The sequence below is a fragment of the Monodon monoceros genome, unplaced genomic scaffold (genome assembly GCF_005190385.1).
Source record: "Monodon monoceros isolate NGI ecotype Baffin Bay Population unplaced genomic scaffold, NGI_Narwhal_1 Super_Scaffold_6, whole genome shotgun sequence".
NCBI lineage: Eukaryota > Metazoa > Chordata > Mammalia > Artiodactyla > Monodontidae > Monodon > Monodon monoceros.
In genome coordinates, this window is record NW_021703783.1 from 1,732,857 (window position 1) to 1,756,552 (window position 23,696).

The following is a 23,696-nucleotide window of genomic DNA, read 5'->3' on the forward strand; positions in this document are numbered from 1 at the left end:
GGGACGGAGAGAAACGTCCAGGCCCCATCTGGCCACTCGGCTTCATCTTCCCAGGCAAGTCCTGTCGTGCCCGCGTCAGCTCCCTCACGTGCAAAGTGCCAGGGGCAGGGGATGAGGCTGAGTAAATGCAGCTGCTCCTGACGGAACAACACGGGACCCAGCTGAGCTCCCGAGGCCGGAGGGTCGGAAGGGTCTCCTCTCCTGGCTCCTTGTCCGGCTCTCATCACAGGACGCTCCAGAAAACTTGATACCCCGTCTTTTCGGTGACTCCCTGCCTTCCCACGAGGTGCATCCTGACGCCCACGTGTGCTAAACTTAATCTTATGAATAAGTATCTGTGGACTCAAATTTAGGCTAGACACTTGCAGAGGGCTGGTGTGGACTTCAGCCGTGTGACAGGCCGACATCAGCGAACCCTAAGGACGATGATGCTTTATCACCAGGCCCGGGTCACAGTGGAGACTAAGCTGGTTTTTAACGTGGCAGCGCTGTTCCCTTCTCAACTCTCCTCTTCCCAGCCACTCACCGTTCCTATTGTCCGTTCAGGAGCCTTGGGCAGGCTAACGTGGGAGACACCGTGCTACCCTTCCTGGAAACGCCTGCATTTAAAAAGGTACTAACCTCGGAGAGATGCTTGATTCAAAGCAATAAACGGAACCAGTGACCGTCAGGCAGGGGCTCCATCAAACACCCCACCCCCTACCTTAAGCTGCCACCATAGCCTGCTTTTCTGTTAAGATGGCAGTAAGATCTCAGCATTTAAGTTTGGCTGAGAGTTTCTATTAGAAAAAAAATTTTTTTTTTTAGTTTGATAACATTAAAACCACTATTTATCTTTAAAAAGAACCCCATGAAAAATCGCGTCCATCAAAACCTGATTTTTAGGGTGACTTGAGTATCTCTTCAATTTACGGCAAGGTCTGTTATCTTCAGTGTTAAAATTACAGGCTCCCTTTCACCAGGAGCACACGCTAGGTGGGGCATTTTCTCTTGTGCTGAAGTGGTCTTTAAAAAGAGGTAGACAAAGCAGTAAGATAGCATTTATACGGTGCAGAAGAATGCCACTATCTTATCTCCAGAAAGTTCCTGATTTCATTCGTTCACTAAGCAAGTGTCTGCTTCCTACTTTATGCCTTTGTGTCTGTGGCACAGCTTTTAAAGAAAGGTCCAGTTTCTAAGTTGTGTCACAGGGCGCTCTGGACTGACATCACCAGCAGGCCCTACATCCCCACCTCCCCCCACCCGAGGGAGGATTCTGTAATTAGTGGATGTGAGCAAGGCTCTCCAGCACCCCCTGCCTCTTAATAGGCGGGCCCCTGTGATTTATGTGGAAGGCCCTTTCCAGAGCTTGCTTGGAAGTTGGTTGTTGGAAACACTGAAACAATTACTTAAGTGGTAATTAGGGCCCCAGGAGGCCCCATGGGCTACTGGCCATAATGTTATGGGCTGAGTCATGTGCCCTCCCCCAACTCACATGTTGAAGCTCTCACCCCCAAACCTTAGAATGCGACTGTATTTGGAGAAGTGATTTAAAGTGATTAAGTTCAGATAAGGCTGTTAGGGTGGGTCCCACTCCAATCTTACTGGTGTCCTTGTGAAAAAGAGGAAACTTGGACACATACAGAGACACCGGGGATGTACCTGCACGGAAGAAGGATGATGTGAGGACACAGGAAGAAGGCGGCTGTCTGCAAGCCAAGGAGAGAGGCCTCGGGAGAAACCAACCCTGCTGACACCTTGATCTTGGACTTCTACCTTCTACCTTCTGTTGTTTAAGTTACCCAGTCTGTGGTACTTTGTTGTGGCGGCCTTACAAACTAATGCAGAATTGTTGGTGAGCAGTGTCACCTAACCATCACAAAACCTAACCATCACTTATGACATTTTATATATTGGAAGACGCCTTCTGCGTCCCAACTCCTGCATCAGAAACACATCTTCACTTGCCCCAGTGGCAAGTGAGTGTGGCCTGGTCCCATCTTTCCCACTTAGCACTAGAAGGGGTTCAGGGAGAAAAACCTCACTGATCCAGCCGCCCTGATGTTCTTACAAGAGGTGCAGGAGAGTCGCTTAGAGGCTCAGCGAGTAATAGGGACAACAGTCAGAACAGCAGCAAGTGGGGACTGGGTCACTGGGAAGAGGGGACACCGGGAGGGAGGCTGTGGCAGTATTTCCCCCCTCTCTGGGGGAAGCAGCGCTTTAGGTCAGGGGGCACAGGCAGTCTAGTGGGGAACAGCAACACTGTCTGTAAACTGGGAGAGGGCTGTGGCCCAACACCTTTTCCTGTTTTGAAGTTCACACAGGATTCCCCTAAGAATTCTGCTGTACATACACACGGCCAGCGTGACAATGGAGCTTGGCACTGTGCAGATGCACTGGGGCAGAGATGTGGCTGGGACCATGCTGGACGCTGCCCACTAGACGTTTAAGTGACTTCTATTTCTAGACTGTCCCACCAAATCTTTGGTAAAGAATTAAATAGTGGTTTGAGGAAAGCTAAGGACAATTTATTTCAAAGCTCTGACTAGATGGGAAAACTGCCGTCTCCAAGGCTTCTCCGCTCCACGGGCTTCGGGGTGGCAGTGCCTGCCCCGGGCCAGTTTCTGGACGTTCGCAGGGGTAAATTTCCCTGCATTATCTCTGTAAGTCAATGTGCTGGACTGTAGGAGTTGTCAAGACTCATGAAAACTCCAAGATGGTAACTCGCTGCTCCTGCGGCAGCTCCGGGGAATCACAAGCGCTGACCTCCTCCTTCCGTGGGAATACTCTCAACACAAAGGAAAAACACAGGGCAGCTAAAAGATACTAAGAGCTCTATAAATACAGAGCTTCATAATTAACAAATGTTCCATATTCCCATTTCAGAGCTCTAAAGGGCCCAGTGCAAGATCAAGCTAATGGAAACAAAGTTAAAGTTTCCTGCCCTCTTTGCTGCCAAGCTGAGGGCACAGGAGACCTGAATTCAGACTAGGTGTTTCACGTTCTTTTTTTTTTGCGGTTCGTGAGCCTCTCACCGTTGTGGCCTCTCCCGTTGCGGAGCACAGGCTCCGGACGCGCAGGCTCAGTGACCATGGCTCATGGGCCCAGCCGCTCCGCGGCATGTGGGATCTTCCCGGACCGGGGCACGAACCCGTGTCCCCTGCATCGGCAGGCAGACTCTCACAACCACTGCGCCACCGGGGAAGCCCTCACGTGCATTTTTATTTAGCCCCGGCCCGCTGGGGGCAGAGGCCCTGGCGACGAGGATCGGGACGGGGAGGGAGAGACTGTGGACAAGAGAGAAACAGCAGAATCCCCTTCTCTGAGATAAGTGAAGGGAGGAGATGGTCTGGAGGGATCTTTTGTATCAAAACAGTTCTGGTCTAGTTGAGTCTCTTAATGCAGTACTGTCTCTCCACAAACAAGGTGACGCAGTGCGTTCAGCACCAGGCCTTTAAGTTAGCTCCTGTTTAGGTGTATCCTTTCCCGTGTCCACCATGCAGCTGCCCTCAGGTCGGGAGCGATTTGCAAAGAAGGATTAGTGTCTGTGTCATTTCTACTGTGTGAGAGAGGTCCTCACCTCCTCTACATTCAAATCCTCTCTTCCTCTTCCTCCCCGCAACCCTGTTTTAGGGGATTTTACCAGAAGTCAGGCAGCAGGCTCAGGGTCTCAGGGCCCAAGCCAGCAGCTGGCCAGGCCCTGTCCTCTCTTGTGGGGTCTCCCAGTGCTTCTACCTCTTTTTTTTTTTTTTCCTTTTTAGAACAATCTCTTCTCTGCCAGATTTTCAACGTCCAGCTGGCAAGATCCTCTGCTCTTTGTATGAAAAGGTTAATGGAAGCTGTCAGGAGGGGAGAGTGCCAGACCGTGAGAGCAGAGGGGAGAGGAAGAGTGAGGCTGCCCCACAGGGTTTTCTCATAAACGTCAGACAGACAGACAGACACACACACACACACACACACACACACACACACACACACACACTCCATCCCCAAGCCCAGTCAGGCACAGACCCCGCCTGTCCTCAGGGCCTGGAGCTCTTGCTGCTGGATCGCTGGTCGCCTCGCTCAGCCTCTCGTGCTCCGCCACTCTCAGTCTTTTTGGACAAGAGTTCAACGTCGGAGCAGAGGAAACAGTGCAAACAGCGCAAAGAGAAGAAAACCAGATCAGAAACATGCAGGCTGGGAACCAAGACAGAATTTGCTGCCCATAAAGAACCCATTCTTCTCTTTTCTCTCTCTCTTGTTTTCTCTCCCAGTTGCCCCCAAAAGCTCCCATGTCCATGTGGCCCGCCTGGGGGCTACGACGATCTGTGCAGATGCATTCACGAGAGAAGAGTGTCACGTCATGACTGATGACCCACGAGCTCCCGGAGTGAGGGCCCAGTGTCACCCCGGCGTCAACCATCCCAGACTCACCGCCCTGAAGAGGGGACAAGCCAAGCAGCCACTGATCAAAATCGAGAAAACAAAGGGAAGACGGGCTCCGAGGAGACGACGAGGTCCGAGCCAAGTTGTGCAACGATACTTCCCTGAAGGTCAAAACTGGACTGGGTGCTGGGAAAGGGGCTGGAGTCCACAGCCGTGACCCACGGAGCGAGCTGGCCAGTGAGGGCTCGTTCCAGCGTAGTCGGCCGTCAGGGGGCTGGCATTCGTGGTGGAAAAAGGACGTGTGCTCCAGGGAGAGATTCCACTTTCAGCTTTTCAGCAGAATCTGCCTATCAGTCGAACTGCTTCAAAAAGTTCGAGGGCTTCCCTGGTGGCGCAGTGGTTGAGAGTCCGCCTGCCGATGCAGGGGACACGGGTTTGTGCCCCGGTCCGGGAAGATCCCACATGCCGTGGAGCGGCTGGGCCCGTGAGCCATGGCCGCTGAGCCTGTGCGTCCGGAGCCTGTGCTCCGCAATGGGAGAGGCCACAGCAGTGAGAGGCCCGCATACCGCAAAGAAACAAAAAAAAACAAAAAGCAAAAACAAAAAAGTTCGAGAGGAGACTGGAAATGGGGTGTGACTTTTCTGTTTTTGTTTTGAATTAAACTATCATTGACATACAGCAAGATGCACAGATCTCTGTACATCAGAGTGTACAACTTGATGAATTCTGATCAATATATACACCCACATGACCGTCTCACCAACCGAAACACGGAACATTTCCATCGTCCCAGAGAGATTCCTGGGACCCCTTTCAGTCGATTCCCACAGGCGTCCAGTGCTCTAGTTTCCATCACCACAGATGAGTTCTTCCTGCTCTGGAAATGCCTTACAAAGGGAACAGACACTAATCAGATATGCTATTGCATCTGGCTTCCTTTGCTTAACAGTGTTTTTGAGATTCATTCATAAAGTTGCTTGTGTTCGTATCCGTTCCTTTTTGTTGCTGACTAGTACGCCATTATATATGATAATTTAAGAAAACCTCTTCTGTTAATGAACATTTGGGTCGTTTCCAGTTTGGTGCTTTCGCGAATAAAGCTGCTCTGAACAATTTTGTACACATCTTTTTGTGGACGTGTTTTCATTTTTCTTGAGTAAATAAGGAGGAGTGGGATTGTTGGGTTACAGGACAGGTGTGTATCTAATTTAACAAGAAAATGCCTAACAGCTTTTCAAAGCCTTGGACCATCCTCACCACTGCACGTAGAGCTCCAGCTGCTCCACACCCTCGTGGACATTTGGTGAACGTGTAAAATTCACATTTGGTGAATTTTAGCCATTTTCTTGGAATTGCCCTGCTATCTCACTGTGGCTTTCGTTTATGTGAGCACTGTTTTCGTGTGCTTGGTTTGTGTATTTTCTCTTGTGAACTGTCTGGTTCAAGTCTTCTGCCCATTTAAAAATTATGTTGTTTTGTCTTTTTGTTTCGGATTTTAAAAATATCCTCTCGATAGAAGTCTTTTGTTCAATATATACATTGTGAATATTTCCTCCCAGCCTTCTGATGAACTCAAGTTTTGAAAAAGTACAATTTTTCCTCTCACGTTTAATGTCTCTGTGCTTGCTGACTTGGGGGAAGTTTCAGCAACATATGTGCCATTTGGCTAAGACCTAGAATTAAGACATAACGTTCATTTATCCCACTACAGGTGACGTTACCTTCAGTCATTTGGGTTTAGATGGTGTCTGCCAAGTTTTTCCAACATAAATCAACTAAAAGGATTTTGTGCTAATTGACTGAAATAACTTTGTGTGTGCGCGCGTGAAGAGACACTTCTAGACTACGCAAATATCCTGTTGCTCAACCAACTCTCACCCACCGGTTTTCACGTTCATTGACGATTGCAGTTCAAGTCAGCTATTACTGTGATGGTTGCCAAGTGGTGATTCTCTAACTCCGCCACTCTTTCTCCATGTATTAGCTGGCATTCTACTACAGGGCATGGCCCCTGCCCCACCATGTATTTGCTTACTGATTTCTCTACACTAGTACAGACTCATAGATTCCTGTTCTACTCAGTGGGCTGTAATTTGTTACTATTATTAATTTTGCTGCTCAAATTCCTGAAGATTTTGCTATCGGGAGCCCCCCACGTCCTTCGTCTTCTTCTTTTTAAAAAAAATTTATTTATTTACTTGGCTGTGTTGGGTCTTTGTTGCTGTGTGCGGGCTTTCTCTAATTGCGGTGAGCGGGAGCTAATCTTCGTTGCGGTGCGGGGGCTTCTCATTGCAGTGGCTTCTCTTGTTGTGGAGCACGGGCTCTAGGCACGTGGGTTTCAGTAGTTGTGGCATGCGGGCTCAGTAGTTGTGGTGCACAGGCTTAGTTGCTCCGTGGCATGTGGGATCTTCCTGGACCAGCGCTCGAACCCATGTCCCCTGCATTGGCAGGCGGATTCTTAACCACTGCGCCACCAGGAAAGTCCCCCCTCCATGTCCTTCTGACACACCCCCACCACTCCTGGAACACTCCATTACTTTCTGGTATAAGACGCTCTGGATTTATGTTGTACTTTGCCACACACAGTCCTAGGCTGAGCCATGTCTCCAAGGAGCCCTGGTTCCTTTTGGTGAAAAAAGGCATCTATAAACCAAGAGCTGGGAGCTAGGTGAGCTCCTTGTTACTGGTGTATCACCGCTTCTAGGTGCTTCGGCAGATAAAACTAGGAAATACACACATGTATCCATGTAGATGAGCACGCAAATGTACACACAGAGAAAGCTAAATCTACTGTCTGTCAAAAACCCTGAGTCCACATGGACAGCTCCAACAGCAGCTGAACGCCACCAGACTTGCCTTCACCCTTCTGTATTTGTTACTTCCTCCTCCTGGAGTAACAAGCCTGCTCCCATGAGCTTCAATATACTTGCTCATTTGTTCAGTCTCCTTGTATGTAGCCAGTCTCCCAACCATCTGCACCATCATCTTGGTCCTTGCTTCCAAACGCCACCAGGCCAGCTGAATCCTCAGCCCTGGCCCTGCCAAAAATGCTGGCCACGTGGGCCGAATCCTTGATCCCAGCCTGCCAAACACACCAGAATTTTTGGTCCCACCAAATATATAGGCCAGTGTCAGGGCCAGATTTATGGAAACACTAACAAGGTTTCCTGCCCAGGAGCTGGCAAGAGGGCCTGGCAAAGAAAAGAAGACACCTTCTGTAGAAGGTGTGTGGTGTGGGAAACGTGGACCTGGAATTTCAATTATGAGCTGTGATTCTGGAAGATAACGGACAGTGGTCAAATATGGGGCTGTCCTAGAATCAACAGAGGAGATGTTTAAATCTAAAACTGAACCTAATGAAACCTTTTTCTTCATTCTAGCCACCTTGTACCACTACAGCATTCTACTTTGACACGACCTCAATCTACTTTTTCAAAGCAAGTTTCTCTAGGGCTCCAGAGCCATACTTAAAATGGTATGAGACTTACATTTATCTGAAAAATTTCAGCAACATCTTTTCTTCCAATAGCAAGTGACTAGAAGGCTCAGGTTCAGTAAACACTAATGAACAGAGAGATAGCCTGAGCAGTATGATGTCATTTATTTCAAATTTATATCACACCGAACAACACTGCACATTGTTTGTGTAAACAAATATGTATATTAAAAGGGTAAAAACGTGGACCGTAAAAATGCAAACCAGTTTAGGACATTGGTTGCCACTGCAGATGAAACAAGAAAAATGCAACTGGGTACAAAGAAGACTTTAACTATATTTAGCATTAACAGGTAAGAGCAGCCTGCACTGGGAGAGGACAAGAGTGTGAAGGGGGAGCCCTGTGGTGTAGGCATGAAGGAGCTACTGAAATCCAGGAAAAATCAGCACTCAAGACTTTGCATTAAATGTACAATCACCACTGGAAAATTTAAAGCCTGTGGAGAGCAATGAAAGTAACTCAAACCCAGCTCAATTACTGACTTGACTCAGTTCCCAAATGCTAATGGTCTGACAAAAGAAGAGGAATTGCTTATTTCTAGACACAAATGTTATTAATCTCAGTTTCTACTCTTCTTTTACATATAATATTTACCACTTAATAAAAAATGAGACACAAAAAAAGCAAATGAACTTAAAGACATATTGATAGAAATTATCCAAACAGATAACAGGAATCTCCAAACATAACATGAAAAAAATCCCCCAAATAAACAAACAAAAGCCCCCAGACATCGAAGAGATGTGGAACAATATCAGATGGTCTAACAAATACATAACTGTAGATATAGAAAGGGAAGAGAGAAAGGGACGAAAGACATATCTGAAGAGATAAGGGCCAAGAATCTTCCAAAATTAATGAAAGACAACAAAACATAAGCCCAAGGGACACAGAGATCTCAAAAAGGATTTTAGCAAAGACAGGAAATATAACGTAAAATACAAATAGGCACATTGTTTTCAAATGGTTGAAAACATAAGTTAAAAAAAAAATCTTGAAAGCAGTCAGAGAAAAAAGAAACATGAGAGGGTGGGGGTGGAGCACACATAAACACAGCAGACTTTTCAATAGAAACTATGGAAGCCAGAAGAAAATGGAACAGCATCTTTAAAATATTACAAAAACAGGAAGTCAACCTAGAATTCTATACCCACAGAAGAATATCTTTCAAAAACAAGGTATTAGCTTGCATGGGATGCCATAAGAAAATACCACAGACTGGGTGGCTTAGCAACAGAAATTTATTTCTCACAGTTCTGGAGGCTAGATGTCCAAGAGCAAGGTGTTGGCAGGGCTGGTATTTTTTAAAGGCCTCTCCTTATCTTACAGATGGTTGTGTTCTTGCTGTGTCCTCACGTTTCTTTTTTTCTCTGTGAGCACACAGCCCTGGTGTCTCTGTATGTCCCAATCTCCTCTTTTTACAAGGACACCAGTCAGATTGGATTTAGGCCCATCTATCAGCCTCTTCTTAACTTAATTACCTTTAAAGGCTCTATCTCCAAATGTAGTCACATTCTTGGAGTCAGGGATTCAATAATATACACTTTGCAGGGGACACAATTCAGCCCATAACACCCTGCCTTCTCTACCCCGCAAACTCATGTTCTTCCCACACACAAAACACATTCACCCCCATCCCAACAGCCCAAGGGTCTTAACCCACTGCAGCATCAACTCTAAATCCCAAATCTCACGTAAATATCATCTAAATCAAGTGCGGGTGAGACTTAAAAAACATGATTCACCCCGAGGCAAAATTTCAATGTGGACCTGCTGAACCCAGACAAGTTATCTGCTCTAAAATACAGTGGTGGGACAGGCATAGGCTAGACATTCCCATTCCAAAAGGGAGACCCTGGAAAGAAGAGAAAGGGGTCATGGGTCCCAAACAAGTCCAAAACCCAGCAGGTCAAATTCCATTAGATTTAAAAAAATATTATTTATTTATTTGGCTGTGTTGGGTCTTCACTGCGGCAGGCGGGATCTTTTGCTGCAGCGCTCGCTGTGGCTCGCGGGCTTCTCTCTACTTGTGGCGCACAGGTTTTCTCTTCTCTAGTTGTGGCGCGTGGGCTCCAGAGAGCATGGGCTCTGCAGTTTGCGGCACGCGGGCTCTCTCGTTGAGGTGCGCGAGCTCAGTAGTTGCGGCGTGCGGGCTTAGTTGCCCTGCAGCATGTGGGATCTTAGCTCCCCAACCAGGGATCAAACCCACGTCCCCTGCATTGGAGGGCATATTCTTTACCACTGGACCACCAGGGAAGTCCCTCATCAGATTTTAAGGCTTGAGAATAAGGCTCTTTGGCTGGATGCTGTCCTCCAGGCCCACTGGGGTGGCAGCTCCAGCCCTCTGGCCCTGGGTGGCAGCCTGGCCTATTGAAATCAAGGAGGAAGAGACAGCCTTGCCCCCTAGGCCTGTGTCCTCTAGGCTGGTGAATATATGTTGTCAACAAGAAACTCACTGTAGCTATAAAGACATCGATAGCTTAAAGGCAAACATATGAAAAAAGGTTTATCGTGCACTCACAATTCTAAAGAAAGCTGGAATGGTTACGTTAATGTTAGACAAAGCAGACTTCAGAGCATGGAGTATTACCAGCTTTGAAAAGAGATATTACATCATGATAAAAGAGTCAAGTCATCAAGAAGATATAACAATCCTCAACAACAGAGCTTCAAGATACATAAAGCAAAAGCCAGTAAGGTAAGAAAAATAAACAAACCCACACATTTAGTTGGTAAGATAGCCAGCCTCTAAGAGGGCAAAGGAAACAAAACAATTCCGGGAAATCTTCAGATGTAAAGTAATATTTCTGTAGGCCAGGCAGCTGCAGATAATAGGGTCATAACTCAGGACGGAGTCTGAGTGGTTCTCCCGACATCAACGTCAGATTATCCAAAGCTACTGGATGGCACTGAGGAAGCTGTCTTGGGTCACCAAATAAACCATCAGCAAGGTATATACTAACAAGCACTCTTTACACGTACAGTACTGTGGCAGGCACTTTAGAAATACAAGACATGGCTCTGGCAGTGAAGAAACTCATCTAGTTAGGGAGTAAGAATCGTAACTATGAAATACAAAGTAATAAACTACGCAGAACTCACTAGAATTCACTCACTCATCTGAGTTAGTAAGCAAGTACCAAGTACCTGACGTGGTGTGAGTTTTAAGATGAAAATGATATGGTTCATGTCCTCAGCTGACAGAAAGCCTAGACTAACGGGAAGACAGATATGAAAACTAGTAAGTACGAGTGTCACAGGTCATACAGAAGCCCTAAGGAGGGAGCGGCACATTGGGCCTGGGGTTTCAGGAAAGAACTCAAAAAAGAAATGATGTCTGAGCTGAGTTTAAAAACTCAGATTCCTATTTAGATATTCCCCAGGGAGACAAGGCAGGAAAGGGCAGGGCAGGCAGAGGGACACAAATGTGAAAACTGTAAGTCAAGTAACAGTTTAAAAGACTGTCAGTTGTTGTATGCTTCAGGGATAGGGTGAGAAGAGATGTGCATTTAAGAATCAGGCCAAATGAAAGGAGGCCTTGTGTGCTTTGATAAGAAGTACGGACCGTATCCTGCCTGCCTTTCTCCTTCCCTTTCTCTCATTCCTTAAACAAACCTTTACTGAGCAGATACTATGTGCTAGGCATTATTCTTCGTACAGACAACAGTGCTGAAAAAGACAGACAAGGCTCTTGTCCTGTCCTCACGGGGGTGCGTGACCGAGGGGAGCATGGTGGCAGTGAAACGCACGGGACATACAGAGGTGAGTAACACAAATGCCAAGTGCAGAAGGCTCTATCTCCCTGAAGAAAACACACACGCAAAATAAACCAACGTGCATATTTAGCGGTGATCTCTATCTAATGTTTCTTGGGCTTCAAAAAGTAAAGTCAAACCTTGCTCACAATAGGCAAGTCATTTTGTATTATCACAGGTCATCTTTCTCGACAGCCTGCGCCACTCCCTTAAAATCTTACTTGGAGAGAGGCGGCAGAAAATGGGTCGGTTTCTCCACCAAACTCGAGCTGCTCTGGAGAGGCTGATGGAAGGTGTGGTTAGTTGCTGTGCCCCTTTACAGATGACCCCAGTCACCTGCTCCCCAGCTTTTCCAGGGCTGCTGCTGAAGACAAAGTTTCACACGCCTCATGCAACAACTTCAGTAACTGCAGCAGGTTCTCAGCCAAGGGGAAACGTGACAATATTAACATGAGTCATGCATGTGAGCAAAGCTCTTTGGATGATAACATGTGGGACGGCATGCCTTCTATTGAATTCCTGGTTTTTCACTCAAAACTTTCTGGAAAACTCTTAGCTTGAGATTTTCTACCTTGGCCTCACCCTGAAGGTATATTTTTTCCCCTTAGAAAGACTGATTACTTCCATTCAGGCATATTTGGAAAACAGGACTGAGCCAAAATACCTTTTTTCATTTCAAAGACAAGCTGTTTCACAAAGAAATAATTTAATGCCAGTTAAACTTTGATACATCACTGTTCGTGCTTTAAGATGCCCTGTCTCTCTGCAAAATTTTGAAGTGGAGTTCCTAAAATTAACTGGCTGTGTGCTCTGTTTCCAGCGGGCTTCCAGTGGCATGTTAACTTCACGGTTATTAATATCAAAAGGAGCTACTAGAAATTCGATTTAATTCTGTCCTTTAAATTTCTCCCTCTTTTGAGAAGAAAGAAATTAAAATTTCCATGGCAACACGCTAAATTTGAGAGGTCGGCCTTACCTCTTCCATCACACAAATCAGGTGGGTGACCGACAGGCCGTTAAATGGGTCTGTTTTTAGGCAATGTCCACACCCGGGAGTCAGTCCCGCCCTGACCCCAGCGTGCAGTTCTCGACCCACGGCCGTCACTGCTCCCTGCGACCTCACACCACAGGATGTGCCCTGTTCGACACAGCCTCCGCTCACGCGTTGTGGGTGAACCAACGGGAGGCATTCAGCTGGAAGACGGTGCACAGCTTCGACACGCTGGTGCAGAGCTCCAGCAGACTGACGGCACGATCACAGCCACAGGGGGCTGGGACCCGTCAGCCCCACTCCGTGGCCGGGCACAAAAGCAGCTTAGGGTTACTGCTCTAAAGCGGCTCGGTTTCTTCTTTTCTATTTCTCAGTGTTTATTCAATTTTTCTTTCTTTTACTTTCCATGTCTGCCCTCACCCCGTTTTCTCCTTGCTTCTTTTATTCACGGTTTTTGTCTCCTTTTAGCCTTCTCATTGTCTCTACTGAACTAAAAAAAATCACGACATGGAAAAAAGAGAACCAATGGATTTTACAGGCAACAGTAAACAGAAAGCGGAGCAGAGGAGGGTAACCTAAACTAATTCATCTAATGGTCCTTTTATTGAAAAACTTAGTAGGTTGTGACCCGCAGTTCCCTAGAGACAGCTGACTTGTCAAGGATCCTCATCCAAATATCCCCAACTCAGACTTCCTTTCCGTGGTCACAGTCATGAGTGGCCATCAGTTCTGTGAAATAACAGATTCCCCTCAACCCTCTCCCTTCCGAACCAGCCCTTTCTGATTCTTTGGCAAGTTACACTGAGGGAAGAATAAAGTGGGGCTTACTTCAAATGGTAGCTCCTAATATCTACTGAAGAACCAACCACTGTTAAGAATCTTGACTCTGAACCCCGAATTCTCCAAAGCAGCTTCTACTGCGTCAACCTAAAGAGCAGCTGAATTTTGTGAGGGTGTCGCCAGAGCTCAGGTGAGAGGCTTACCTGTTCCTGGGTCATCTTCTGCAGCTCATTCTCCCATGCTGCCTGGTCATCGTCCAAGTTATAGGAAGCTGGTGGAGTGAGTCCTTGAAGAATCAGGGGGTCTCGGTCATGGCAGAGGGCTGTCAGGTGTCCAATGTACAACTTTAGTTTGCTTCTGTTTTGGTCAAGTTCTAAGAGGGGCTGGATGATCTGAGGTGAAAAAAAATGAGGAAAGTCAAGGTCAATCTGAAACAAGAAGTTCCAGTCTCTTTATGCCTCCCAAGGCAAAGAAACGGAGCAAGACTAGAGCTCTTGTGATCACTACCGCAGTCTTCGGGACTGTAGAGAGAAGCAGGTCCATACACCTGCACGTGTACACGGTCACACCCACCCACTGTTCTGGGGGCCGCGTGGGGACCGCTGGCATGGACATCAACGCGAGATGCAGTTCTGACTTTGGGCTGGAGATCAAGCACAGGGTGAGCTTGTTTTTGCAGAGGTGGCATTCCTGATACAGAAAGACTCCAGTTACTTCACAATTGCTCATCCCATCTATTTACAAGGAGGTTACAAAAGACTGCTAGTGATTCACTTTGTTATGAAGCAGAAACTAACACACCACTGTAAAGCAATTATACTCCAAAACAGATGTTAAAAAAAAAAACGCCAAAACTCCTAGTGAAACGTGCTCATCTGAAAGCCACATACTACGTGTGTTCCTTCACCTCCTGCAATGGAAGGAAGGTTCTGCCTCTGGAGAAAGTGCGTGTTTTTCTCGGCCACGAGATGTGGTGAGTGAACTCATGACTAGATCTGCCTCCTGGCTGGAGCTCCCTCGTTCACTGGGCCGAGGCCATCGATCCTCCTTTTAATGGGTGACAGATAAATCCTTACACAACGCCAGACCCCTAAGCCTGAGCCCGGGCCCAGCGTGACGCTGGGTCTCTTCTCTTGAGTAGCAGTCCTGCGCTAACTCTGTTTTGCGTCCCCTTTACCCTGGATGAATAACTATCACCTCGGCTCCCTCTGAAAGCACATCAAAGGACAGATGACTTCATCGGGCAGCTCTCGGGCCCGATGACACCCGGTACTGGCAAGCCTGAGGGGCTGAGGCAGAGCTGGGCCGGCTCTCCAACGCTGCAACGCTGGCACAGCGTCTGCCTGACACACAGCAGCTGGGGGAGCCGCCAACCCACCAGATGCTGGCAGGTCCCAGACGTTCCCAGGGCTCACAGGCAGGGTCTGCACCTGCTGTGTGTCACCGGGCCGGCACTTTACACCCGCAGGGCACCTCTGACCCACCTAATGGACAAGGAGCTCACTCATCTTCAAGTCAACAGAAACAAGGCCTGGTATTACTTTCAACAGTGACACTGATTTCCTCCTGGCCTCAGAGGACTCCCCTGCTGCTTTCCTTTTAAGAGTTTCTAAAATAAAGTTTTATGTTTTTTATAGTGAAATCAATGCATATTTTACTCTGAAAAGTATGGGAGAAAATATAAAAGAAATAATAAATAGCCTATAGGTATTCCATCAAGAATACCACTTGCAACATTTTGCTGATTTTCTTCCAAGTCTTTTTATAAACTTACATAAATCAACTTTTAACAGTATCATACTTCACGTTTTGCTTAATACCCTGTTTATCCATTTAGTGTTATATTGTACTATTCACATTACGTCTTCCTGGAAAACATGATTTTTAATGGTTGCTTTATAAATATATCACATTTCCTCTGTTTCTAATACTATTTCCATAAAATAGTTAAGAGAGGGAACAGCCAGGGCTTAGTGTCTAAAACGATCTTTAACTTACTAGAGAGATCAGAGTTCAGAGTTTAGGCCTACGTGGTATAATACAATATAGAAATTGGAGCCTGTCTAGACAAACCAGAGAAAGTGAATACATTCAGCATTATTATTGCTTTTAAAACACACACACACACGCACACACACACACACACACACACACACTTCTCTAAGGATAAAGGTTACACATTCAGGGGCTGGGGTGGAAGGCTCTGGGCTCTGTAAGGGACCCCTAATCAGCAGGCTCGTGGTACGAGTCCTGTGTTGCCCGTGGTATCAACACTGCCAACCACAGAAGGACGAGCCTGTTCTGCAGAGGATTTGGAGACTGGGGAAGTTGGATAGCTTTCTACAAACAACACTAATCTCTCAAAAAAGACTTGTATTTTATTCCTGGCCACAAATGCACATTCACAGTGTAGAAGATTTAGAAAGAGTTCCAAAGCAGAATCTTTAAAGGCAAGTTCAAGGCAACTCCTTTAAATGCATGTTCACCTTGCACATCAATATCCCAACTGTCTAGCCACGGCTCTCCTACCACACCCCTCATGCCTCCGCGCACTGCAGCCCTATTTCATTTCCCGTGTTTTTTAGCTTGGCCTCCTCTAGCTTCTTTCATGGACACACTGATTTAAAAAAATCACTTTGGGGATTTTCATTGGATTTGTGCAACTTACTCCCATTCTTTGTGTGTGTGTCTGTGTATAGTTGCCATCACATCTGGGCTGCAAGGCTGAAAGAGCTGGTATCTTAGGTAATTACTGTTTGAGTTGGAAAACTGACATAAAAAAGCACGAGCTCTGAGGAAGAAGACAATGTGATAAATGGTGGTAGTGGAGAGGTCAAATTTTTCACAGTAAAATGGAATCTGGAAAGATACTAGCTCACTGCTGTAGGACTGGGAATGAAAAAGTGGACTTTTTAAGGTCCCTGTTCTTAATCAGAGATGAATCTCAAACTGATTTAAATGTATTTCATGCTGAGGTGCTGACAGATTACAAAATATGTAGTGTTTTGCACTCTGAAATTTTTCAAAGTCCAATTGAAAAGTTAAAAAATGATGGAATCTGAAAAATTTTTTGAGGATAAAAATTCATTCCATGCAATGACCAAGATGCCCTTTCTTCTCATGTCAAAAGGAGTCGCTTTTTTAAAACAAAACAAAACAAAAAAACTATGGAGCTTACTCGGTGAAAGTGTATGAAACTGTCCAGCCAGCACAGTTCTCAAATCTATCCACCAAGGGAAAAAAAAAAAAAAAGTCACCGTGGCCTCTCTGGGACACATTTAACCATGTCAATCATGTGGGAAATGTCCTTATCTCTTCCTTCTCCCCATCTAACTTGGGCAGGCCACTCAGAAAAGAAACTGCATTTCCCACAAGGTAGAACTGCCACTGCCTAATCTCAGGAGGGAAGAGGGACACTTGCCAAGTAGGAAGAGGATGCCTTACAGGATCCAGAGGTTATGTCTTTTGTCCACATACAACCTCAGTACATTGGCAAGAAGTCTTACCCAAAGCTGTCAGTAATGCGGTCAGACCACATCAGTCCTACAGCTATGCAGAATTAGAATTACCTATCTTTTTCTTGGCACAAAGAAGTTAAAAAATGAACTTGTCAAGATAACCTCTGCTTTTATCAAATATAATGCCAAAATGTCAATATCCCCCCAATCCTACATTTACGGAGCTGTTAAGGAAAATAATTTAAATTATAAAGGGGAATGAGAGCTTTCTGGTTGACTTACCGAAAGCTTTGTTTCTTCTTGCAAGGATTTATTTATGTATCAGACCCTCAAATTGGCTTCAGAGGCCAGCATTTGATGACACATGGTGATGGAAGACAGTGACCTCCGGAAGGTGTTTATTTTAACCTCCCTTCCACTTGAGCAGGTTAGATGGCTAGAGATCTTTTGGAAGACAGACCAGCTGCTCCTCTATTGTTCGATACAGATTGCAACTGAAAATTCTACAGCATCCCGTTTCTGCAACCCATTTATCTAAGACATGGGAACACATGTTCTTGGACCAGGATGGGACGTTCAGTGAAAGGCCCCTCCAGTCAATTCCATGGTCTGCCCCCTTCTCCCCACTCCACTGTTTCTGTACTAGATCTTTAATCTAAGTATAGGTGGGTTGGTTATGGCACATTCTGGGAGCTCATCCTGAGAGGAAAGGTATACCTTGAACTGAATATCACTTGGGACTTAAGGCATTTGCCCTTGCAGTACTAATATTTTATTGTTTGGAAGATGCCACTGTTTTTCAAGCTAACATTTATTGATCGTTTACTGTGTTCCTGGCAAATTATTTTTATATTTACTATGGTTCCTCTGTCGCTACAAAATCCTCTTACTCTTCTGTCTATCTGCGGAAGTCCTCGGAGGCAGGTTCAGCTGTCCCTGGATTACTGCATAAATGCCAGTAGCAGTTCTGACTTCTCACTGGGTCATCATTACACCACTGTCCCCCAGTGTAGGTTCACCAAAGAAGTCCTGGAACAACTAACGTATTAACTTCCCAGAAACATTATTCTTTTAATGACTTTCTTGTCCAGAGGCCCCAGCAGAGAGCTAAACTCTGAAAAGTAAAAAAGGAAGCAAGGGAATAAAATTCAATGGTCTAGCCTCAAAGTCTTTTCTCTCAAGAACTCACTTTACCTTCTTGGTTGCGGTGTGCGTGAGGATGAAGAAGATGAAGGACGGTGCTGGGTCTCTTCACAAAGTTTTGGACCTTTGTGCTGCTTTCTCACTTAAATGCAGCTACTTTGTGCAAGAATGTGGTTCTTTGAACAAAGACAGTAAACTGTCATGATATTTTTGCTACATTAACTAGATACACTGCGTATCAAATCACACATATTGACACTAAGAACATTATGTAATTCGCTTAACAAACATTCAGTGGATGCCTCTGTGCCACGCCACAGCCAGCTTTTGCTGGCAGGAATATTAAGAACGAGATGTGGTCCTGTTCTGCATTAAAAAAAAAATCACGAAATAATGGAACTAATGTGTCGAGTGTATATAAGAAGTAAAATGCGTATATTCGGGATTTATCTTTGTTTTAACTTTAGTTTTGAAGTTTACTTTAGGCAGACCCTTAAATTGCTAAATCAACCTCTTTACCTTGATTTGAGGCTCAGTTTGACGTAGTCTTCACATATAAGGTTATAAAATTCAACAACTTGTTTATTCTTAGTGGTCTCTGAGATCCAACCTTTTAATTTAGCCTTCCCATTTGGAGCACAAACAGAAGGATACTCAGTGGACCCCCTAAATGTTTTTGGTGTTATGGTCCTTACTCATTTGTAACCCTAGCAAGCTGAAAACAAATATGCCTTCGAGAATACCCCTCTACCTTATACTCCTGCAAGAGAGACACTGGATAAACATACGCCTCCCAGGTCACACCCTCGTAACAACTGATACAAAGCCGGGCTACAGAAGGGTTCATGAGATACACCTGCGTGACCTTCATCAGAAAACAAACCTTACTGTTAACAATGGGAATCTGGAAAGTTTCAGCAGCTTTAGCCTGAGTTTGTGCTTAGTGAGAGGGCTACAGTCTTTGAAAAAAAAAATCTCTTTTAGGGGGAAGTCAATCTCTAAAGTTTCATGAAAAGTTAAAAAGATAACCTAAAGCTAAAGGCAAGAAAGTTCAGAGCTCCAAATCCCGACCCCCACTTCATAACCATTTTTCACGTGTGTCTATTTGACTCCTCAAACAAACTTTATAGAATGGGACTGTCTTACATTTATCTTCCAAAACAAAAAGTCACGACAAATACAAAACCCAGAAGGACATTTCTTATGCTACAAATATTTACTAAGTACTTAGAGTATTAGTCCTGTACTAAGCAGGGTCCCTTCCTCAGCATCTCTTACAGATGATCTGCTATTACCACTTGTTTAGCTGATGGAATAACTAACCAGGCAACCCCTGAGGTTCAATTAACTTTCTCATTCCCCTCGTCTACATCCTGGGGACAAAGGTCTTCTCCTTGACCAAATGTGGGTCAGGCTCCCCTGACCTCTCTTCTCAACTGGGCCCTGACTTTTGGGCGTTCATGTTCATCTCTATATTGTCCAATTCCCCCAGGAATTCTAAGTTGGTTTGCATCTGACGGGGTCCCTCATCGCCCACTATCCCCGGGGCGATGTCTGATCACTCTGCCTGCCTTAGGCAAGAACCCAGCTAGGTTGGTTTAGCCAGAATCTCCCCCTATCCCTGATGTTTCCTCCTTAGGAAGTGTCCATCCACTGACCCCCACCTGCTCCTTGGCTGTAAATTCTCACTTTTCCTTGTTGTATTCAGAATTGGGCACTGTGTCTCTCTCGCTGACTGCAAAACCCCACTGCAGTGGCCCCTAAACCCATCATGATGGTCCTGAATGAAGTCTGCCTCACTGTTCTTTAACAAGTGAGTAAGTACCACTAGGAGTCCACATCCAGGGCCACTAGTGAAACCGAGTCCCCCTAAAACTGACCTCCTCTGCCGACAGTTTGTGATTAACCTCTCTAGGGGAAACTTTATTCCGTTTCTCGTCCTGAACCTGTTCCCCTGAGAGTGAGGAGCACCAAAGAAAAGGGGGGACTGAAACCACGTGCAAGCCCCTGTGTCTATATCCTTCGAAGTAAAAGCCTTTTGCTTTAGTCTCTCAGCCCCCTCCTGAGTCTCAGGAGGCTGACTCCAGAGGGAACGACCAGGAAATGGGAAGACGCAGAAGCAAAGAAGAGCTCTGGGTCAGGAACCTGGAAACAATTCAGACTGCACACCAGCCACACAGCAGAGCCACCAAACTCCCCGTTCCCTGGAAGATACAGATAAAGGCCTGACACACGTTCCTAAGCTGTTTTTAGAGGAAGCAGACCCCCACAGATGAAAACTACTGACCACCAGAGAATGGAGGCCCCAGGTTGAAACTGGAAGACTGGTGATGCTCGAAACTCCACCTTGTTGCCAACCAATCTGAGGACTGCGTACGAGCTGATCACGCATCCTGCGACCCTCTCCCTCACACACACTGCCTTTAAAGCCCCTTCCCTGAAAGCCGTCGGGGGGTGTGGGTTTTCAGCGTGAGCTGCCTGTTCTCCCTGCCTGGCCCTGCAATAAACGCTGCACTCTCCTTCACCACAGCCCGGTGTCAGTAGATTGGCTTTGCTGCGTGTGGGTGAGCACATCCAAGTTTGGTGTGGTGACGCTAGGTGACTGAGATCAATAAACATTCATCAGAAATCTTACCACATATAGAAATGCTGGGTTCTAAAAGTAAAAACTCTCTCCAAAGGTTTCAGATTTAAAGAGCTTTACGGTTTGTTAAAGTTAGATGTGTCTTTGAAAACGGCAAAAGGTCAGAAACATGAAAAAAACAGTGGGAATCATTTAAAAAATAAAATGTGATCATTTCCTCTTAGTTTTACAACTCAGAAATCTGTTGTCAATTTTCCTTTAAGCATGCATTACCACTCCAGCGAAACAAAACATCCCCTATTTGTTGACCCAGATATGGAGACAAATATTCTGTACTCAAAGTTGTAAGGAGATAGGAAACAGAGTTTAGAATAAAATGAATCTTGAAATCTGAACTACAGAGCTGCTAACTGCATTTTGCCTATTTACTCCTTATTCAGTTAAAACCTATCCTATTGTATTTGGTACAAGGAATCCTACTCGAATAGAGAGCAGAGTGTGTGGGCCCCGCCACTGAGGGAAGAAGCCTTCTGCTGAGGAGGAGGCCTCTTCATGGCCATGAGAGCAGCTTAAGGCTGGAGGTATTGCAAGGACTTGCTTCAGTATCTGGAAACTTGTAAAATCGAGGAAAATAAGGGCATTCACCAACAAGAAGGCAGACAAGTGAGTACAGACGAAGACAGTGCACATCAACGGGCAGTAAGCGGAGAAAACGCTGCATGAGGCACCGAAGCCATCACGCGCTGACTGGTGGAGGGGACAGGAGGGGACGCATAGTGCGCACCCTGGGGGAATGGGCGGACGAGGCACAGGGAGGTAACCAGTGGCACGTGTCCCGCAGCTCTTCTTCTCTGCTCTTTCAATAGAGATGGGAAAGCACCTTCGATTTAGTTCTTGGCTTGAGGCTTGCCTTTCCACAATAAATCATTTACTGTATTTTAGTAAACAATGTAGTGGGTTAAATATTTGTGTGTGTGTGTGTGTGTGTGTGTGTATTTTACAGAACTTCCCCACAGTAAAGTTCCAGGGCTATACACTAATGAATTACAAATTATGGGGAAGAAAGTCTGGGCATGGGAAAGAAAATAAGGCAAAAGAGGGAGAAGAGAGGTTCACACTCTTCGAACAGGCCAGGCAACTGAAGGCTGATGCTGCATTTCAAAGGAAACACCAGGTAGGCAGTTGGCCACAGGCGAAGACGGTGGCCTCCACCCTGCCGTGCCCGTGCACACACCCGCATGCTGTGGTTGACGACACCTGCTCCGCCCGGTCCTCTGAGCTCTGGCACCTGAAGTGCTCGGGCTGCGTGAGTGCTGCAGCCAAGCACTTCTCAGCAGTTACACCTTCACAAGACAGAGGGATGGATGTGAAAAGCAATAACATGCTTGTCGCCTGCCGTGTGGAACACAGTAATGACCTTATCAGGACAGTTCATTTTCTTCTCTCTCTAGCCACTGGGAGTAGAAGGAAGGCCAGCCCGAGCTGTGCCGGGTGCACAAAAGGAACCTCCTGACCTGGCCAGGATCTCGATAAGTAACCAAGGATGCCAGTCTAGATTACAGGGAGCCCACCCAATCGCTCCGCCTTGCAGGCCACAGGACGACAGAGGAGCAAAGAGCCAAGTACGCTTATCTGGTGACTAGGAGATTCGATAGCTTATCTGTACAAGGGCTCCCAAGCGGAGGCCAGGCTCTGGAGGAGACTCCCCTGTGATTGGCAGTTATTTCAAGGCTGGGTTAAAAGCAGGTGTGTGTGCGTGTACACACAGAGAAGCTGGAGGAGCAGACACGGGCAACTGGCCACTGGTCACATCATGACTGCAGCTCCAGCGTCACATCCCACAGCACAGACTGCAGACACGCAGCATCTCCAGCTGAAAGCCTGCGACGGCTGCAGCTCCAGTCACTGTGTGCCCGCAGGCTTTGGCTTCACAGGAGCCTGGCCTTGGGGGTGCAGGTGGGAGGGAGGGGTTCCCTATCACATGGAAGGCAGGGGAAGATAGACATGTACCTGTAGCTGTGTGCACACATCAGAGACGGGTATCTGTGCTACTAGAGGAAGACAGGCTACACACAGGAATCGAATCTCTTAATGCTGAAGTAGGAAACAGAACACGACCTGTGACAGGCTGAAACACCTGTGAGTGTGTATAAGGAGGCACACGTATATGCCTGCAGTGGCGAGAGGGGGCCGGCAGGATGGGAAGAAAGATCTGTGCAAAATGGCCCTTAGCCCGGAATTCAGCTTTAGGATAGCTTAGCACTCTGCTTAATTGGGACGATGGAAATGTTTCAGAATATCATAAAAGGGCCCTTCAAGGGCAGAAGCCAGTACCAGGGCAGGAGGCACCAAGGGCATCTCCTTCACTCACTCCGGGCTGAACTAGTGCTGGCTTCTGGGGGCTGGCCTGGTGCGCCCCACCTCCACCCGCTGCTCTTCTTGTGCCCACGCCCCCCCTTCTCCATCTCTCCTCCTGACCCACCCACATGAAGAATCTTCATTTCCACTCCACACACACACCAGAACTGTCATATATCTAAGAATCTAAGAGGGATCTTGGCTGCTCTGACAGAGCTGTCCTTGCTGGATTTATGTCTGCCACAGTCAATCAGGAAATCATACTGCAAAAGCAAATTCTTTCTGAAAATTTTATACACCATGAACAAAACCCATGGATTAACGATTTCCAGACATCACCCCTTTCACCTTGGGAGTAATCCAGGCTTTGGGTGGAAGAAAAAGATTTGGGAAAAACAAAAATTAGGAAGACTGTTTTTCTCTACCCATTTTCTTTATTTGGGAATAAAACCTTCACACAATCACTGCATTAATCTCTCTTCCCCCTACTTCTGAAAGTTACAGTCCCTTAGCGTGACACAAACTCTGACAGACGCCACCATTTCAACGTTTCCAGCTGCTGAGGTTTACGCAAAGCTTTATTATCGGAGGGCACGACAGTGACTCTGACAAGAGTTCAGCTCAGAAATACCAGAAGTCCTACAAACTGTGACTGACGTTATATAAGGTAACCAGCCAGGGTGATTCAAGATTCAATCATCTGGGGCCCTCCAAGCCCTCCTCCGGAAGAAGGGCCCCCGTGCCCTGATTCCCCGATCCCCCGATCCCACACAGGGCTCAGTA

At 46.4% G+C, this 23,696-nt stretch overlaps 1 protein-coding gene across 6 annotated transcripts in view; it reads right to left on the reverse strand.

The window, feature by feature from the left end:
* The window catches only part of ERC1 (ELKS/RAB6-interacting/CAST family member 1), a 387,619-nt gene that overhangs the window by 18,177 nt on the left and 345,746 nt on the right, over positions 1-23,696 (reverse strand). For 4 of the 6 annotated variants that reach the window (XM_029204193.1, XM_029204191.1, XM_029204194.1 and 1 more), the window contains one exon: positions 13,574-13,762. In XM_029204193.1, coding sequence (XP_029060026.1) covers positions 13,574-13,762 — 189 coding nt within the window. Of the gene's footprint in view, positions 1-13,573; positions 13,763-23,696 lie in introns of those variants that run through there. The other 2 variants (XM_029204196.1, XM_029204197.1) reach the window with 1 other exon arrangement.